The following is a 19,937-nucleotide window of genomic DNA, read 5'->3' as shown; positions in this document are numbered from 1 at the left end:
CGATACTCAATAAAATGTTCCTGGTAGACCAGGTTTTTTCTTATACCTACCAGTGCCACATGACAGGTACATCAAAGGCCATGATATGTACTGTCCTGTCTGCTGGAAATTACATGTAAAAGAATCCACTTGGGTTATAGGATTGAATTTGACCCATTTTCTTATTTTTTTTTTTCATCCCAGCCAGTGTACCATGACTAGTATATCAAAAGCCTTGGTATGTGTTGTCCTGTCTGTAGCAAAATGCATATAAAGGTCACTTGCTGCTATTAGAAAAAAGTTGTGGGTTTCCTCTGAAGACTGGGAGTCAGAATTGTCAAATGTTTGACATTCTGTAGCTAATGGAAGGAAATGTTTTATTTAACGACGCACTCAACACATTTTATTTACGGTTATATGGCGTCGGCCGTAGCTAATGATTAATGAATCCATGAGTTTTAGTCATGTCATTAAACAAAACAAACTAAATAAACTAATAAAAATGTCAGTATGTAATATGGAAATAACTATTCCTGTCCTTTCCTTTTAACTGTAAAGTATATTTTCTCCCTGTAGACAGACACGCATAATGCGGGATCGTGAAGAGGATATAGACCGTACACTATTGAAGAACAATATCCACACGTGGAAAGAGCTAAAAACCCAGCGAGAAGAACAAGCATACACGAACACATCACTGAAACTGAACATTACAAGGTAACATTACACTTTCAAATTTGTCATTAAAAAAAATCATATGTATTTTAACAAAAATGTTGTTCGTTGTAAGCTGATCAGAAAGTCTTTATTTCTTTATTTCACATAAGACCACCAACCAGTAGCATCAGAATTTTATAACCATAACAAATAAATATCTATACACACGTGTCAGGATTAAAAGAATCGTATCTTTGTTGTATATACAAACATAAATAGATGTAAATTTTGAAATCAGTAACAGAAGATCAACCAATATCAAATTCTCTGCTAAGTTTTCGACCTGTTGGTGTTTTGATCTTTTGTGTATTCCAGCTCTTTTTCTTTATGATTTTTACTATTTTCTGCCATATTAATTGTTTGAATTTCGTATAAAATACTGTTAACTTACTGTAGTGAAGAGACCAACAAAGTGGAGGATCAGGTCTGGTGGAAAAATGAAATTGAGGAGGAGCTATGTGAATTGAGGGAGGAATTTGAAGAGGAATTCAAACACAGATTAGAAATCTATAACGAGCAGATGGTAGCACTGGAGAAACAGAAGGAAGAAAAAGCAAGTTTATTATTATTGATTTAGACAGTATTTTAGTTAGCAAGTTTTAAACCTGTATTAAGACCTTTCTATACATTATAGCAATACATTTTACACCAAGTAATATGACTGACACTAATTTTAGCAGAGGCAACTAAATATTTAAACACTGTACGGAAATTTTATAACAGCAGTTTAAACACATTTGTTAAAAAAAAATTCTACGTTTCGACGGCATCCCACTGCCTTCCCACTACCTTCATCAGAGAATTGTAATTAGGTAGAGAATGTAGGGATGCAGAATGTAGGAAAAAATTGTAATGAATGTGTTTAAATATTTAAAGTCAATTAACATAATAATTCAATTTGGGATTCTGTTTGGTGAAGTATAAGTTGCTGACATATATATGGATTATTGTGTAACCTAAAACATTACATTAAAGTTAAATATTTGTTTTGTTTAACAACAACACTAGAGCACATTGATTTATTTTTCATCAGCCATTGGTTGATATATATTTATATTTTGACAAATAAAATTGCAAGTACCTTAGTATAGGAAGAATTACACCTTACAAATCTATTTGGTTTGTTTTATTCATGTTTTATGGATGAATATCCAAGAGAAAAAATTAACTTGTTTGCCAATATTCTCATTTTTGTGATGTCCTGAAAATTCATTTCTGTGAAGATACCAGCTTTACCATAGTACATTTACTTATGATAGGAAGAAGCAAAAAAGAAGCTGAAAAAAGCACGACGTGGCTCGCAGGGATCAAAATCATCAAAGGCATCAAAAGCATCAAAAGCATCAAAGTCATCTAATGACTTGAGTGAGGTAGTGTTTGCGTGCACTATGTAGAAAAATGTTACCTTTTAACATTGTTATTATGAGGTAGTGCATGTACATTGTATGTAATTACCTTTTTGAATATTAGCTATTGCTAATTTTTAATTGTTTGAGTATCATTAATAGACATTTTTTCTGTTTTAAAGCAGCATTTGTTTGTCTATGCTAAGTTTAGTTAGACCCATACATGTATATTTAATGTGTTTGAAAGTGAATAATGTTTGGTAAGTCTAGAGTGCAAAATGACAAATAAACATTTGCCTCTAAAATGTTTAATATTCTAAATATGTTTACCTTTTGTTTCATTTTCAAAACCATTAATGTTTATGTCTAACTACATTCAGAAGGAATTATACTGCTATAAATATGTGACATTAGTTGAGTCTAGAATTGTACTCCCCTGAAAACATTAAGTAATTTTTGATCAACTTGATACATTTTTAAATTGCAATAATTGCAATGAGATACATGTAGCTGTCCGTTCTTGTTCAGTTTATGATCCTGACATTTTTGGATGTATGATATATTATTGATATTGTTTAAATATGTTGGTATACAGTTGCAAAGATAATAAAAACACACATGTTTAAGTTGCTTAATTTCTTGTAAGGAGTATATAATTGTATAATCCACTGATAGTCCACTGATGTTATTGAGTATGGCACTCTTTCTGTTTGTGCAGGTGGATAGAAAGGCATTACAGGATATTATTGATGCTCCAGATCTGCGAGACCCTGACCCCCCTGAACACTTTGATGAGAACAAAGTTCGGGAAGAACTCAAGAAAAAAGCTCTAAAGATTCGAAGGAGGCCAGGTTGGAAATCTTTTTGTTTTTGTTTTATAATAATTGAATGAATAAATGAATGTTTAACGACACCCCAGCATGAAAAATACATCGGCTATTGGGTGTCAAACTGGTAATGCAAACAAATAAAGTGATGATCAACATCAATATAAAAATACATCGGCTATTGGGTGTCAAACTGTGGTAATGCAAACAAATAAAGTGATGATCAACATCAATATAAAAATACATCGGCTATTGGGTGTCAAACTGTGGTAATGCAAACAAATAAAGTGATGATCAACATCAATATAAAAATACATCGGCTGTTGGGTGTCAAACTGGTAATGCAAACAAATAAAGTGATGATCAACATCAATATAAAAATACATCGGCTGTTGGGTGTCAAACTGTGGTAATGCAAACAAATAAAGTGATGATCAACATCAATATAAAAATACATCGGCTATTGGGTGTCAAACTGTGGTAATGCAAACAAATAAAGTGATGATCAACATCAATATAAAAATACATCGGCTGTTGGGTGTCAAACTGTGGTAATGCAAACAAATAAAGTGATGATCAACATCAATATAAAAATACATCGGCTGTTGGGTGTCAAACTGTGGTAATGCAAACAAATAAAGTGATGATCAACATCAATATAAAAATACATCGGCTATTGGGTGTCAAACTGTGGTAATGCAAACAAATAAAGTGATGATCACTGTGGTAATGCAAACAAATAAAGTGATGATCAACATCAATATAAAAATACATCGGCTGTTGGGTGTCAAACTGTGGTAATGCAAACAAATAAAGTGATGATCAACATCAATATAAAAATACATCGGCTGTTGGGTGTCAAACTGTGGTAATGCAAACAAATAAAGTGATGATCAACATCAATATAAAAATACATCGGCTGTTGGGTGTCAAACTGGTAATGCAAACAAATAAAGTGATGATCAACATCAATATAAAAATACATCGGCTGTTGGGTGTCAAACTGTGGTAATGCAAACAAATAAAGTGATGATCAACATCAATATAAAAATACATCGGCTGTTGGGTGTCAAACTGTGGTAATGCAAACAAATAAAGTGATGATCAACATCAATATAAAAATACATCGGCTATTGGGTGTCAAACTGTGGTAATGCAAACAAATAAAGTGATGATCAACATCAATATAAAAATACATCGGCTGTTAGGTGGGTGGCAAACAAATAAAGTGATGATCAACATCAATATAAAAATACATCGGCTGTTGGGTGTCAAACTGTGGTAATGCAAACAAATAAAGTGATGATCAACATCAATATAAAAATACATCGGCTGTTGGGTGTCAAACTGTGGTAATGCAAACAAATAAAGTGATGATCAACATCAATATAAAAATACATCGGCTATTGGGTGTCAAACTGTGGTAATGCAAACAAATAAAGTGATGATCAACATCAATATAAAAATACATCGGCTATTGGGTGTCAAACTGTGGTAATGCAAACAAATAAAGTGATGATCAACATCAATATAAAAATACATCGGCTGTTGGGTGTCAAACTGTGGTAATGCAAACAAATAAAGTGATGATCAACATCAATATAAAAATACATCGGCTGTTGGGTGTCAAACTGTGGTAATGCAAACAAATAAAGTGATGATCAACATCAATATAAAAATACATCGGCTGTTGACTTTTACTAAAAATTTCAATTGCTGTATTGGCCATTCATAGAGAATGTTACACCCCTGCACCAAGGTGAGGTACAGCACGTGCAAGGGTATAATAATTGATTATTATTAAACATAAACATGTTAAAATGACAGGGACATTCCTGAGTTTGCTACATTGTAAGATGTTTCCGACTAATAAACTATTTCTTTAATTAAACTTACATATTAAATATATATTCTTGTTTAGAATATCAGTGTCTGTATATTTAATGTGTTTCTGGTCGTTTTACTATTTGTAAGAAGCCCAAACTGCATTTTGTCTTCAAATAATTTCGTATGTACTAAAAACTATATTTTAGGAAATAAAATTAAATTTAACCTAGTACAAATATTAGAACGATCAGAAACACGTTTAATATACAGCTACTAATATATTATGCAGATAAATATATTTGATATGTAATTACAATCGTTAAAAAGTCTCTGTTAGTCGATAACATCTTAAAAATTGCAGCAAACTCAGGAATGTCCCTTTAATAAAGATTTCATGTTTAATTTATTATAACATATTTTTACAGGTGAACCCATACTCCAGCTGCTTTTGACTAGCAGCGCAGTAGTGACTCCAACCAATCAGTGTCCACGGTAGGTTTTTGTTAGTTGATGTGTTTAACCCTTCAAGCGCTACCTGAATATCCTATATGGGCAACCAGTGCTGAATTAATTTCACACCAATAATAGAATTTAGAACATTGCTTTATCTAAGCTGTAACTTTTAAATACATACAAATTGATGGATAAAACTATTTGAAAATATGTTATACATGTTGTGAATTTCATTGAGGTCATTGCCCAATCAATATTAGTTGCAAAATGTTATTTTACCTGTTCAGAAATGTCGGAAGCAGTGAATCCCTCAAAGTCGTCGTCATCGCTTGAATCAAAACGTGGAAATCCGACACCAACCCCAACCTTGTCCCTTAAACTCTCAATAACATGTTACTGCTGATTTCATTGAATATATGAAACTACAAACAACCAATCAACATTCATTTCATAACATTCACAAGCCCTGTTCATGTGTAGAAAACATGCTTGCTGAAACAGGACTGGGCCATCATTGCGTGTCGCGCCATGCACTGGAAGAGTTAATACGGGTAACCATTTAATTAGGAGCATCAGTAACAGATCATTTTAATTCTGTCATGGCTTAGGTTATAGCTCAATTGTTAGAGCACTTGCCTGATATGCAAATAATTTTTGTGATTGTAATTTGACTTGACTTGACTAGGTATTTAACGTGTCCATATACCTTGTAATTTGAACGACAAAACAGTAATCAAAATCATATCTCTGCACAATGCAGAGTAAAATAGATGTTTTGAAAAAGTTATGATTGTTTCCACAAATCGCTGTCATGTGCTTTATCTATAGGAGGACTACCTGTCCAGTTAATTCTCGTTTTGTTAATTTATGAACTTTTATGACATAATTTATAATAATAGTAGTATTAGAATGTATCTATTGGTAATGAAACAAAGTTCTCTAATCATATTTTACTATATTGTGTTTGATAACAGTTTTTCTTTACTATAATTAAATCTAATATTTCAGTGGTGAACAACAGAGAAGGGATAACGTCTCGCACACAAAACTCTTTGTCACTGTGTTTTTCAACCACAAGCAAGTCTGCCAAACCACCTTGAAGTAGGTCACTTTAAATTTAGTTTAAATGTGTTGACTGTAACTATTTAAATTAATTTGTTATGATACTATTATTGTACTGGGCCAGGTTGTGTGAAACCAAAAAGCTTATTTTTGTAAATTGTAATGTCCGTACATCAAACAAAAATGACTGAGTTGATTATTTAATTAAATAATATCAAATCAGACATAAAAAAAATGTAATAATAAAATAAAAATAGATTCCTAGAATAACATGTACATTGGTTCAATCTGTTATTCATTTTCATTGTGTATTGATCAAAAGACTGATTATTTAATTAAATTTTATCAAATCTGACATAAAAAATGTAATAATAAAATAAAAATAGATTCCTAGAGTAACACATTCATTGATTTAATCTGTTATTCATTTTCATCTCAAATAGATCAAATAAAAGAAGCTAATGTTTGGTTTAATGGTCACATGCTTGGAGATAAGATAATGTGAACAAATCATGGAATGAACATGGAATTATTTTTTTTGCTTACGGCATTGGTCTTTTGGGTTAATTTGTCTTATTTTAATTTGAAAACCAAGATGTTTGAATTTTAAAAAGAAGAGCAGAATTACTTTTAAGTATTTCACTTTCTGCAAATTGAGAATTGTGTTTAAAAGAAATTGATGGTATTCTTTAGGATTTTGTTACTTTACTGAATATTTTCTCCTGTAGGCCTCTATCACAAGACTTTACAGTGAACTTTGGTTACATCTATAACCTGAAGATTGTCCAGTGGCCAGAAAGTATTAAATACGAGGTGTGATACGAATGTAACTTTTCACAATTGTGTACAACAGTGTTTTGTTAATAATATTGTGATGTATTTTGTGTAATTATATGACCGGCCTCGGTGGCTTAGTGGTTAAGCCATCGGACTACAGACTCCAACCTACAGCGAGTTCTTAAGGGCTCAGTGGGCAGGTGTAAGACCATAAATTACACCCTCTTCTCTCTCACTAACCACTACCTAACTAACAACTAACCCACTGTCCTGGACAGACAGCCCAGATAGTTGAGGTGTGTGCCCAGGACACTGTGCTTGAACCTTAATTGGATATAAACACGGAAATAAGTTGAAAATGAAATGTGTAATTATTTACATTTGTTAGTTCTTTCTTTCATTCATTCAGAAGGTGGGATGTAGACCAGTGGTAAAGCACTCGCTTGATTCGTGGGTCGGGTTTGGGATCGATCCCAGTTGGTGGGCCCATTGGGCTATTTTGTGTTCCAGCCAGTGCACCATAACTGGTGTATCAGAGTATCAAAGACCATGGTATGTGCTATTCTATCTGTGGGATGGTGCATATAAAACATCCCTTGCTACTAATGGAAAAATGTAGCGGGTTTCATCTCTAAGACTATATGTCAAAATTACAAGCTTTTGACATCCAATAGCCTATGATTAATAAATCAGTTGAGATGCTCTAGTCAGGGCTTCTAGAATTTGTTTTAAATCCACTAGCCATGGGATCAGTGCTTTTAAAAATTTACTAGCTACGATTAAAAATTCACTAGCCCTACTTGACTAAATAATAGTAATAATCAGATATCTCACCTAAAGAGGGAGATGAGCTTAAAAACACTAACATTGGGGGGGCTGGGGTGGGGTCAGGATATTCATATTTACAAAAATAGACTTAAGTGCAACATTTGACCAAAACAAATTTCACTAACCGTCGGGCATGGCAATAGTAGTTATTCACTAGCCCAACATTGAATATCACTAGCCATGGGAATGGGGCTACCATAATCTAGAAGCCCTGCTCTAGTGGTATAATTAAACAAAACTCTTCATTCATTCATTCATTCATTCATTCATTCATTCATAAATTCATTCATCCATCCATCCATTTGTTTTTTCACCCTAGATCCATGAAAGTCATGGTCTTGGCAGCACATTACTGACGAGGCTTTACGCTGGTATCCCGGAGCCATCAATCACGGCACAGAATGTGCAACTCGATGACTTTGAATTTAGTTCTGAACACATTGTGCAATTCGGTCATGAAGCAGTTGGTAGTGGTAAGATCAGCTTTATTATAACCATAACAATATTATGTAGCTTTTACTTAATTTCATGAAAATAGCAAACTTCATGAATCCAGTAAATAATAAAAAACATTTTCGAAAACATCAGTAAGAAACAAAATTTGGATAGGGATTTTTTTTTTTAAATCACATTTTCAAAAATGTGTATTTTGCTGAAAGTAAAATAAAATCCTAAATGTTTTTCAACATTTGCTAAATGATCATTTTAGTAGTCTTAATTATTTGCTTAACTGACTTATTTATTTTCAGCCATAATTAAAAAAACCCCAAAACAAACAAATCTCCCTGTTTTTGTTTATACTGTGAAACCTGTGTAAACTGGATCACTCAAGGAACCTAATATTTATCTGATTTAGACAGCATCCGGTGTCTAGAGGGTTGTAGGGCGGACATAGCCCAATGGTAAAGCGCCCGCTTGATGCACGGTCGGTTTGGTATCGATCCCCGTCGGTGGGCCTGTTGGGCTATTTCTCGTTCCAGCCGGTGTACCACAACTGGTCTATCAAAGGCCGTGGTATGTGCTATCCTGTCTGTGGGATGGTGCATATAAAAGATCCCTTGCTACTAATGAAAAAAAAATGTAATGGGTTTCCTCTCTATGATTGTGTCAAAAAATGACCATATGTTTGACATCCAATAGCCGATGATTACTAAATCAATGTGCTCTAGTGGTGTCGTTAAACAAACCTAAATTCTAGAGGGTTGCCTTTCAGAATTTGAAACATTTGGGACCATGAAACTTGATGCTTTTGACAGGATTCCAGTTTAATCAGGGTCCGGTTTAGACAGGTTTCACTGTAGTAATAATTATAAAATCCTTAAATGTAACATTTTGTAGCAAAGCAACAGTTATGCCCGGCTTAATACATTCTGATAAGTGAAGCAGAAGATAATTGCAATAGAATCCTCTTCCTTTATAAACAGACTATTTTAGTGTTTGCAAACTGTATTGAATAAATAAGTATATTATGTAAATTGCCAATTGCAGTTTGTTGTTTTCATGACAGGAGTTCCATTCAGTTTTAAAGCTGCCCAGAGTCCCATTGTGATCTTGATGACGACAGGAACATTACGCAGCAGCGTGTCGTGGGGTGTTGATGACAATGGTTTACCACTGATACCACCCATCTCCAACCCCACTCCAAGCAACATCTACCAGTAGGTCTAAAATTATTTAACAACAGTCCTGCCAGTTATTGTGTCACATGTTGACTGAAAAAATTATGTTTAGAAAAATTGATATAATAATAATTTTGTTTGAAAAAACATAACTTTGTTTTCTTTAATATAAGGAAATTATTGCTTTTAAGTTATACATTTATTTACAGATAACTATTTAGTGTTACAATGTATAGTGTGATTTAAATGTTCAATATTGTTAATTGCAGATAAAATCTAAAATATATAAATCAGATTACATAGCACAAGAAATTATGTCCACATTTACGGAAATAATTGTTCCTTACATGTAATGATTAATTAATTTGGTGTTGTGAATGATAAACATTTTATGCTAATCTTGAGAAAATGCTTGTAATGTACATAACATATTGTTTAATGTATTTACAAAAAAAAAATCATTTTGAAGATCTCTGCACTTTAATTGCACCTGTAAATTTATTTAAAAAAAAAAAAGAAGTATGTATAATAAAACATTCAGCAGCATTCCAAGAAGAAGAAGAAAGAAGAAACATTAAGCATAAAATAATAACATAGTTGTTGTCATTGCAATCACTTTCGCAAATTCATGTGATTATTTTCTTGTCTGTGTTTAGTGCTATGAAGCTCAATGACCCTGTGGCTGCTATCGGGACGTCAGGAGTGATGAACCTGGAACGCTTGGCTAAATGGTTTGAGCAAGCTCGTCTTGATCCAAATGATCCGGCCAATGCTGACCTTGTGTACCTGCTTGGGGTAAAAAAATACACGTATATTACGGGCGTAGGAAGGTGCCAAAAGGGGGGAGGGAGGGCACACACACACACACACACACAATCAAACTTCGATAACTCCACCTTCGATCTCTCAAAAATTTCGATCGCTCGACCTGAAGCGATGGTCCCGGCCGAATTACTAAACAAACAACCGTAGTAATAACGGCCTTCGAAAACTCAAACTTCAATCACTCGATAAACTCGATCTCTTGACATAATTCTTTGGTCCCGCCATAAAGATAAATTATGCACCTCTAAAACTTGACACATGTGGATTGATCAAACTGTCGTCAATAGTATTTTAAAGACGAATGAATTGTCAATTGGGTCAATCAGACAAAGCCCGCCTGTCTCGGGTGGTCTGGGCTGTCAAGGATTAAGCTAATAATAAATCGCCGACTAAGTGGAAAGAACTAATCCTGAGTTTGGTTGTCGATGGTCGTACATAGCGGAGAGCCTCGCTACGTAATACATAATTACAGACACAGTCTGGTTAACTTCAAAGAGCACTTGTAATAATTGTCTTCTTTCTTTTTCTTTTTTTTATAAATGTTAGTTCCTGATTTGCATTAGTACTTTTTAATGATTTTTCTTGTTTTAAATAATTTAAATAATTTAAAATAATTTTGTGAAAAAACCCATGTACGAAGTGTTATTCGGCATTCAATGGTTTATTTGTTAGTTATGTTCTGACATGTGTTGACATCTGCGAAATGTATCAATGTTCATTATATCATTTACTTCTGTTTCAAATTTTGAACTCTTATATATTAATTTCAAAAACTCGAACTCCCTGAAACTCGAACTTTTCCCTTGTCCCCTTCAAGATTGAGTTACTGAAGTTTGACTGTATATAAATATACTCTGTCAAAAAAGAAACGCATAGGCGAAATATTCATGGAATTATACAAATACAAAGTGGCATAATTTTGTTATTTATGATCGTATCACAGTAAAATTTGACATGAGTATGTGACAATGTCCTTGTTATGGACTGACGGCAGTCGAGGCGTTTTCGTCACCAAACAGGGTCGCACGAGTACCTTGTGTGGCCACCAGCAGCAGCAATCACTGCGCGACATCTCCTTGGCATAGACTGAATGAGTCTCTGAATCCGGGCACATGGAATCCTAGCCCATTCTTCCTGCAATGTATGTGACAGTTGCGGAAGTGTCCGAGGCTCCGGGTCACGCTGGCATACACGTCTGTCCAGTTCGTACCATAGATGTTCAATGGGGTTGAGATCTGGTGATCTTGATGGCCATGACAGCACATTAATGTTCTCATTCTGTACCTGTGCCGTATGCGGCCTGGCATTGTCCTGCTGTAAGAGTTCTCTCTCTCGATCCAAAATGTGAAGCATGTGACGGCGAAGAATTTCATCCCGGTAGCGTACAGCTGTCAGGTTGCCTTGTACAAACACAAGTTCACTTCTGCTGGTGTATGAGATGGCTTCCCACATCGTGACACTCCCTCCACCGAATCTGTCAACTTGGGCGATGCAGTTGTTGGCAAAACGTTCAGTGTGACATCTGTAAACACGTTGTCGTCCATCACATCGCTGTAGAAGGAAATGTGACTCGTCACTGAATCATACTCGCCGCCAGTTTCCCAAGTTCCACCCCTGCACCAGCGAACACGTAAATATCGATGTTGACGTTGCAGGACAGGGCCAACATACGGTCTCCTAGCCTGTAAACCAGCTTCTTGAAGTCGGTTCCGAATGGTTTGTGCAAACACCCTTCTCAAACCAGGTATGCATCCAGCAGTGTTCGTTGCTGTGGTAGTTCGGTAACGCAAGTGCAGAACCCGGATATAGCAATCTTGTGCTGCAGTTGTTATGCGAGGTCTTCCACTTCTGGGCTGGTCTTCAGCTGATTGAAACTGCTGGTACTTGTCCCAGAGACGTGAAATGGTGCTCTGATGGATGTTCATGTAGCGTGCGACTTAGTCTTGGCATCTTGTAACTCATCTAAATCGAAATGGAAATGAGGCATCACTGTGAGCATTGCAGCTTTAAATACCCATCACTACCCCAATCTTTCCCCCGAATTTCATGTGCATTCACCAAAATCTGACCATTTCATGCCGATTTCCTGCAATTGTCACACAACGTGCGTTAAATTTGTTTTAGGGTGCATTTGGGCATGCTGTCCCATTCCAGGAACACTAACAAACATAGTCATTCAGCAACATTGTACAAAAATATGATATTTTGTAAAATCAAACACTTTTCTTCTTTCTCTATCACCTATGCGTTTCTATTTTGACAGTATACATGTATAAATATATTAAAAAATCACTGCTGTTACAAAGTGGGGGTGCACATGCCCCCTTTGCCCCACAGTATACTGTTCTCTGTAATCAGACTGACTCATAACTAACGAATTAACACATGAACAAATGTTTTGTTATATCCTCAGCACAAAAAACTTTGTTTCATTTAACAATACCACTAGAGCACATAGATTTATTCATCATCGGCTAGTGTAGTGGATGTCAAACATTTGGTAATTTTGACATGTGGTCAAAAGGATTCGGTGATTAAATTATTATTATTTGATATTTACGCTACTGTAGTCACTAAATCACTATGATTTTTCAAATCATATGACACATGCCAAGTTATACAGTCATATGATTAATGTATATTTATGTTATTGCAGATAAATGTATATTATATTGTTATTTTTGCTCTTCCCTTATGCAGGTGTTATGCAAATAAATTATTCTTATTCTTATGACATTATTCACTCATTTGTTACTTTACTTATTTATTTTTATTGTTCTCCAACATAAATCATGAGAGTAATAAGTATATGGTGGGTTTTTTCTTTTGTATTTCAGACTAAAGGAGGAGAGAGTCAGCTTGGTCCTCGGGACTTCTTCCGACTTGAACAGTTGTTGGAGGAATTCAATATGGCTACTGATGAAGAGCTGAATGAAAACAAACGGTTCCGCTTGATTCAGATGCGTGACCTGGAAGTCCCTGAATTTCAAAACTACAAGTTTATTCCACCGTTTGAGAAAGAAATTGCCAGAGATGCATTTGTTGTGAGTAACAGGTTATATACGCTTTTAGCCCGAAATGCATTTGTTGTTAGTGATATATTATATACGTATTTAGCTGGATTGACAGGTGTGCCAATACTTGTAGGTGATATTCATCACTATATACAATTGTTTTGGTGTTTGCTTGGTGCATAATCAAATAAAGCAGACATTTTTGTTTTAGTTATGTTTGAAATGGTGATTCTTGTTGACAAATAACATCTGTTACTGTATGCTTAAATCACTGTTTATGATGCAGACTATCTTTCTGTAATTTAATGTAATAATTTTACACTCAAATAAAAACATTTTGGGTTTTTCATCTTACTTAAATTTGTCACAAAAGAAACCTGAATTTAGTAAAGTAAAATTATTGTATGGTTAGGTCAGATGATATCGGCCATAGATGATCCATGCATTTCATATACGATTTACACTGCTAGCTTTTACACCAGAGTTATTTCCCTTCACAACAAGGAGTTATATCCCTTCACATTAATCTCTTATAATAAAGATTAGTTTAGTATGTGCAGTAAAAAGTGTTATGTTTTGTTTCCAAACAACTTGTAAACAAGGCAAGTAAACCAAAACATAAAATGTCATCCTGAAAACCTGCCTTATTTTTTCAGCTGCTACCAATACATAATGAATTAAATTACAATGGTTTAATTGTTAAAATTTATAACAGATAAATAATTAGTATAAATAGTATCATCAACGTCCCTAACTGCGTGGTTTGCGCAATCAACATCCGATTTGTTGTTCTCTGTTTGTCGTTCATTTGTGAGGTTTTTTTCACAGTTCGATAACATTTTCATTAACAATAAAGTTCAGACAAGTAAGTATCTAGATACAAACCTTGACAAACCCCTAAAACCATTGATTTTACTAAGTCATTTTTGTTTATTCCTTAAAATTACCAATATCGGGTCCACTTGACTTGTAGAAATTGATTTGAAATGGAGGAAAATGAATTAAAGGGAGGGTAAACTCAAATAAGAGCCTTATGTGTTGGAAAGATGCATACCCGAACCACCAACACATACTGACACTTTAACAAATGAAAAACGCGTAATTTTAGAATTTATAAAAACCCATTTTGTTTTGTTTTTGTGACATCTGGTGGTATAGCTTGGGGCGAAGTGACATCAGCTCCATCCAACCCCTCTTAAGCACAGTGTAAATAAAAACTCTAATTTATGACAAGGCGCTTCGCTTTCATCAACCTGACTTGTAAAACAACATAAATGACTTGATAGTATAATAAACTATTTAACTAAATGTATTTCAGTTTGCATCAATAGAACGAAATTGAGTTCTAGAATTTTTCTCTTTAAAAAAAAAACCAAAGAAAAAATGTTTATTATTAGGCCTATTGGTAGGGTACGTTCGAGCAAAAACGACCACTCACAATACCCAAATGATAATTTTCTTTTCTTTGGGACTATGTAATTGGTCAGTTTTGTGATTTTAGATGGGAAAGTCTACTTAATCAAGGGTTTTACAGAATTACTTACAGTAATAAAGTGATAATGTCCATTACGATTGAGGGGCGTCCGCATAGCTAACAGACAATACCTTGTGATATTAATAAAAGAGGCACGTCTTTTTAGTGTGTCTAGACACAGTGTCTAGGGACCGTCTAAATATACACGCCATGGAAAGAAGAAACCAATTAACCAAGAACACACTCCGATTATTATTTCAGTACGTGGGTTAATTTATGGACAAAACAAGTATATATTATTTTTCAATAAAAATAAGCCACCATTGTCAAAGTGTTGAAATAACTGTATTATGTTCCCGGCTTACTGGGATGGATATTATTACAGAACCTTGCGATGCATCTGCAAAAAATCAGGTATGTTTTGTTTCTTCAGTTCGAAGACTAATTCGTGACCTGACATGTTAGGTATTACGTAACCACCAGAGGGCGTATTCACTGGGATGGTACAAAATGGCTACATCCGTTGTATATAATAGCCATCACATTTAAGCGTTTTATTAATTAACTATATGATTATACTTATTGATATTACTCAATAATTGTCCCTTCCTTTAACATTCGGTGCGTGTCACATGACCTCACACAAGCCAGATCAACAAGGCCAAATCATTTAATTTTTATGATTTGTAAGCCCCCTGTTAGAATTTGTTTTCAGTTATTATATTTGATCTGCAAATAGTATGCTACATTTTTTTTTTTTATTACAAACTATTCACTGGTGTGAATGTAATGCCTATAAGTATTGACATCAAGTGTTAGTGATGGGCATTAGTAAAATGCGGACCGGACCAGAACGCTTGACAAACTGAATTTTACCTTTAAATTTTTTTTTAAACAAAGTGTTTGTCAGCTCTGCATAGTTAAGGAACATATATTATTATTAGAAATAACAAAGCACACATGTGCTGTACAATACTTTTTGCAAACACATGCGCCTAAATGCAATTAAAAACGTTGCACTTTTTCCTGTTTTCTGGAAGGTGCTTCACTTCTGTTTATTAGAATGGATTTGTTTTGCATCATAATTCTTTTTATTTTTTTACGTCAACTGGTTGCAATCTATTTTGTTTCACATATCGTAGCTGAAAAATATAGAATAATATTTCCATAAATATCGTATTTGTGTTTTAGTCGTTAGATGAACGCAGTTTGGGACGTCGATGGTAAAATAACAAAAAGTTAAAAAGTTTAAAATCTTAAAATACACTCAGTCTGGACAAACTTATACTAAAAATAAGTTTGTCTCAAAATGGTTAAACTAGGTTTACCAAATAGTAAATGCTAAATAGACTTGTGACGTATAACCTTTTGCTTAGATCATCTTGTTTTAATTATAAAATTATGTTCCTTGAGCTAGTTTTTAGTAGTTTGTTTACAAAGTTTTATTTTTTGCTTTGTATGCCCTTAAGAGCTTAATATTCAATTAAATATTTGATATATTGTTAACATTTTATGTTTAATGTATGATTTAATAATGACGAATTGTTTCATGTTTTTTAACAAGACATGGTGACCATGTATTAACTGTTTACAATGATCAGTTTTGACCATGATTTACAAAGTATTTAACATTAATTAGCCAACATCTTACAATTTAATTTTAATTTTGCCATTAGGAATATGATAAGAGACAAAGAGAAAAAAACATGATAAAATCTGATAATATTGAAGTTCGGCATGCTGCAGCAAAAAGGAATATGCAGAAGGTATGGTGTGTTTTTTTCCGTGTTTTTTCCCCCCATTTTTTTTCTTTTTTCTTTCTTTGAAAGACTCCTATCGTCATGTTTTTTTCCCAAATAGTTTACTTATGATATCAACATGATTATCAGTCTTTGTCTGTCAATAGCATGACAAACCCACAATATCCTTTCAAGACTTTCTGTGAGCTTAAACTGACCAGCTAAAATGATTGGCTGAAATACAGTTGGTCCCAGGACTGACCGGCCTTAATGAATTCAGTTTTTTCCCTAACCCAAAGACATTTTTGGCTTTGAAGTCATAATATGTCAATCCCTTTAAAACAGGTAAACAATGTTTCATGTGCAAATTTTCATTTTCTTAGAATATTAATCCGTGTATATTCAATGTGTTTCTTCCTAATGTTTGTAGTAACTCAGATTGGATTTTACTGCCCAATAATTTTGTACATGTATATTTAAAAAAACATATATTAATACATACCGGTACTAGAAAACTACCTCCAATAATTGTGAATTTGTTATTTGAATTAAGGTAGCAAAGTCTGTTATGGTACAGAACTTCGTCTGACACTATTTTAATTCGCAGGTCCGTGAGACGGTGATGCAGTATTTGAGACAAGAGGCACACCAGAAAGTGTTCCAAGATGTCGTGAAGGAAGACACGCTGCCACCATTTATGTATGTTTAGTTTACTTCACCAAGTGTCACATTTACTACTTCTTACACACCTTATGAACCTGGCTTGCTATTAAACAAATTTATCGATATCTCCAGTGATATTCTCCTAGGAGATATCGCTTCTTTTGTTATGTCACTCTCTATGTTTCAGCGCTAAACCTATCATTAGTGATGTCACGCCACTGTCGTTCTGCTAGTTACCACTGTTTTGTCCGCTGCCAAATATAGTGACATTCAACCCACATTACTGACATTGTTTACAATTGTCACAAATGAAAAGAATGATAATGGATGATAAAAAGAATACCCCCTGAGTGTCTTGTGATATCATAATTTATCAGCACGAGTTGAAAGTATGAAATCAGAGGCTTGCTGAGGATTTATATACTTTATCAACGAATATCCTCTATATCTTTATTAGTTCCTTTAGATATACTTTATGAAAAATTTGACAGATGCTTGTGGTGTGCCTTGAAATTTTATACAATATATGATCTCATGGAGACATTTGAGAATACTGTTTGTGTAAACTGGATGAGTTGTTTAAATTTTTAGTAATATTTTTAATCTATAAAATGCTGATTTCTTCCTATTTCAAAACAATTTCAACACAAATCTGAGTGAAATGTCCATCTAAAGTTTTAAGAATAAAAACAAGTCAAACTATATTTAATTTTCTTTTTGAATTGTAATAAATTGTATGTCCATTTTCACATTTTATCAAAACATCAAATAATAATATGTTTGAAAACATTTTGTTCCATTTGGAATTTATATTACAAAGTGTACCTAATTTGGTGTGTTTTTATCACAGAGATCTCATATCAGAATTATTAAACATGGCTGAACCAAAGCGACCCCTAAAACCAGTGCGCAAGAAGCTTGATCCTCGACCAATCATAAGAGGTCCCCATGATCCTCCTCCGTACATCCTGGTCAATGTGATCCGAGCATTTGACATTCCTGTGCGCAAGTCCGGACTGAGGTAATACTCCGGTTTTCATCCAGTAAGCTGTGTTCATTCTTCAGGATACACAGTGTGATATTTTTTAATGAATATTTTAAGTAATACATTCACTGATACATGATCAGTTACATTTTGTTTAACCAAACACTTTTTTCCCCATTAATTAACTCTGAATATTTTTCCTTTTGTGACTGAACCTTAGTGTAATACATAGAGAATAATAAGTGAGTTATAGTTATTATAACATTTATGTCCTGAGTAAAATGAATTTCACATGTCACAAGCTTTAACAAATGACAAATGAAAATTATAGAAACAATGTAAGCCACAGTGTTGCTGTAACTTTATATTTTATTCACATTGACAGATAATTTATAAAAACAACAGTTTTTATTTTTAAAAAAAATCTGTGCTGAATTGTATTAAAATAACATTTTATGCCAAATTCTGTACTGAAAATGGAGAGCCGTAAATACTAAACTATGTGAAGTCATTGGGTGTTTGCCAAATCGCGATGACGTCATATTTAGTACCAACAAAGTTATTGGTTTATAAGTCCCAAATCGTCCCAATAATATTGTATGTTACTCCAATGCAAAGAAATTCTCATTAATTATAAACGAAAATATATCTTCTTTAGCAGTATGTTTTGAAAAGCAGTCCATGTATTGTATTGCCTATTCCAGTGAAGGTGCAGGCGGCCAGACAACAAGGAGAGAGACCATACCAAATATTTTTGATAATGTAAGTTCTAGATATGAGTAGTTCAAGTAGCATCTTATGAGTTTGAAGTGTTACCTAACTCTTAGTAGAGCATTAACAACTGTCCATCCTGGCAGCCAGCTAAACGAGGGTAGTCGGAGATATTTCCTCCTACATCTAAAACTAGCAGCATCACTTCTTTACTTTAAAGTAGAGCATTAACAACTGTCCATCCTGGCAGCCAGCTAAACGAGGGTAGTCGGAGATATTTCCTCCTACATCTAAAACTAGCAGCATCACTTCTTTACTTTAAAGTAGAGCATTAACAACTGTCCATCCTGGCAGCCAGCTAAACGAGGGTAGTCGGAGATATTTCCTCCTACATCTAAAACTAGCAGCATCACTTCTTTACTTTAAAGTAGAACATTAACAACTGTCCATCCTGGCAGACAGCTAAACGAGGGTAGTCGGAGATATTTCCTCCTACATCTAAAACTAGCAGCATCACTTCTTTACTTTAAAGTAGAGCATTAACAACTGTCCATCCTGGCAGCCAGCTAAACGAGGGTAGTCGGAGATATTTCCTCCTACATCTAAAACTAGCAGAGCACTTCTTTACTTTAAAGTAGAGCATTAACAACTGTCCATCCTGGCAGCCAGCTAAACGAGGGTAGTCGGAGATATTTCCTCCTACATCTAAAACTAGCAGCATCACTTCTTTACTTTAAAGTAGAGCATTAACAACTGTCCATCCTGGCAGACAGCTGAATGAGGGTAGTCGGAGATATTTCCTCCTACATCTAAAACTAGCAGCATCACTTCTTTACTTTAAAGTAGAACATTAACAACTGTCCATCCTGGCAGACAGCTAAACGAGGGTAGTCGGAGATATTTCCTCCTACATCTAAAACTAGCAGCATCACTTCTTTACTTTAAAGTAGAGCATTAACAACTGTCCATCCTGGCAGTCAGCTAAACGAGGGTAGTCGGAGATATTTCCTCCTACATCTAAAACTAGCAGCATCACTTCTTTACTTTAAAGTAGAGCATTAACAACTGTCCATCCTAGCAGCCAGCTAAAC

General features: G+C 34.3%; 1 protein-coding gene across 1 annotated transcript in view; it reads left to right on the top strand.

Moving 5' to 3' along the window:
- Window positions 1-19,937, top strand: part of LOC121375449 (coiled-coil and C2 domain-containing protein 2A-like) — a 62,014-nt gene that overhangs the window by 19,461 nt on the left and 22,616 nt on the right. Inside the window, exons 17-31 of the mRNA XM_041502912.1 lie at window positions 556-696; window positions 1,093-1,249; window positions 1,956-2,066; window positions 2,761-2,893; window positions 5,122-5,188; window positions 6,158-6,250; window positions 6,940-7,024; window positions 8,136-8,289; window positions 9,324-9,474; window positions 10,092-10,230; window positions 13,098-13,304; window positions 16,425-16,514; window positions 17,095-17,186; window positions 18,001-18,171; window positions 18,840-18,897. Coding sequence (XP_041358846.1) covers window positions 556-696; window positions 1,093-1,249; window positions 1,956-2,066; window positions 2,761-2,893; window positions 5,122-5,188; window positions 6,158-6,250; window positions 6,940-7,024; window positions 8,136-8,289; window positions 9,324-9,474; window positions 10,092-10,230; window positions 13,098-13,304; window positions 16,425-16,514; window positions 17,095-17,186; window positions 18,001-18,171; window positions 18,840-18,897 — 1,849 coding nt within the window. The remainder of the gene's footprint in view (window positions 1-555; window positions 697-1,092; window positions 1,250-1,955; window positions 2,067-2,760; window positions 2,894-5,121; window positions 5,189-6,157; window positions 6,251-6,939; window positions 7,025-8,135; window positions 8,290-9,323; window positions 9,475-10,091; window positions 10,231-13,097; window positions 13,305-16,424; window positions 16,515-17,094; window positions 17,187-18,000; window positions 18,172-18,839; window positions 18,898-19,937) is intronic.

Source organism: Gigantopelta aegis, chromosome 6, assembly GCF_016097555.1.
Source record: "Gigantopelta aegis isolate Gae_Host chromosome 6, Gae_host_genome, whole genome shotgun sequence".
In the NCBI taxonomy this organism is placed as follows: domain Eukaryota; kingdom Metazoa; phylum Mollusca; class Gastropoda; order Neomphalida; family Peltospiridae; genus Gigantopelta; species Gigantopelta aegis.
The sequence above is the reverse complement of the archived record's forward strand: the minus strand, read 5'-3'. Positions and strand labels throughout refer to the sequence as shown.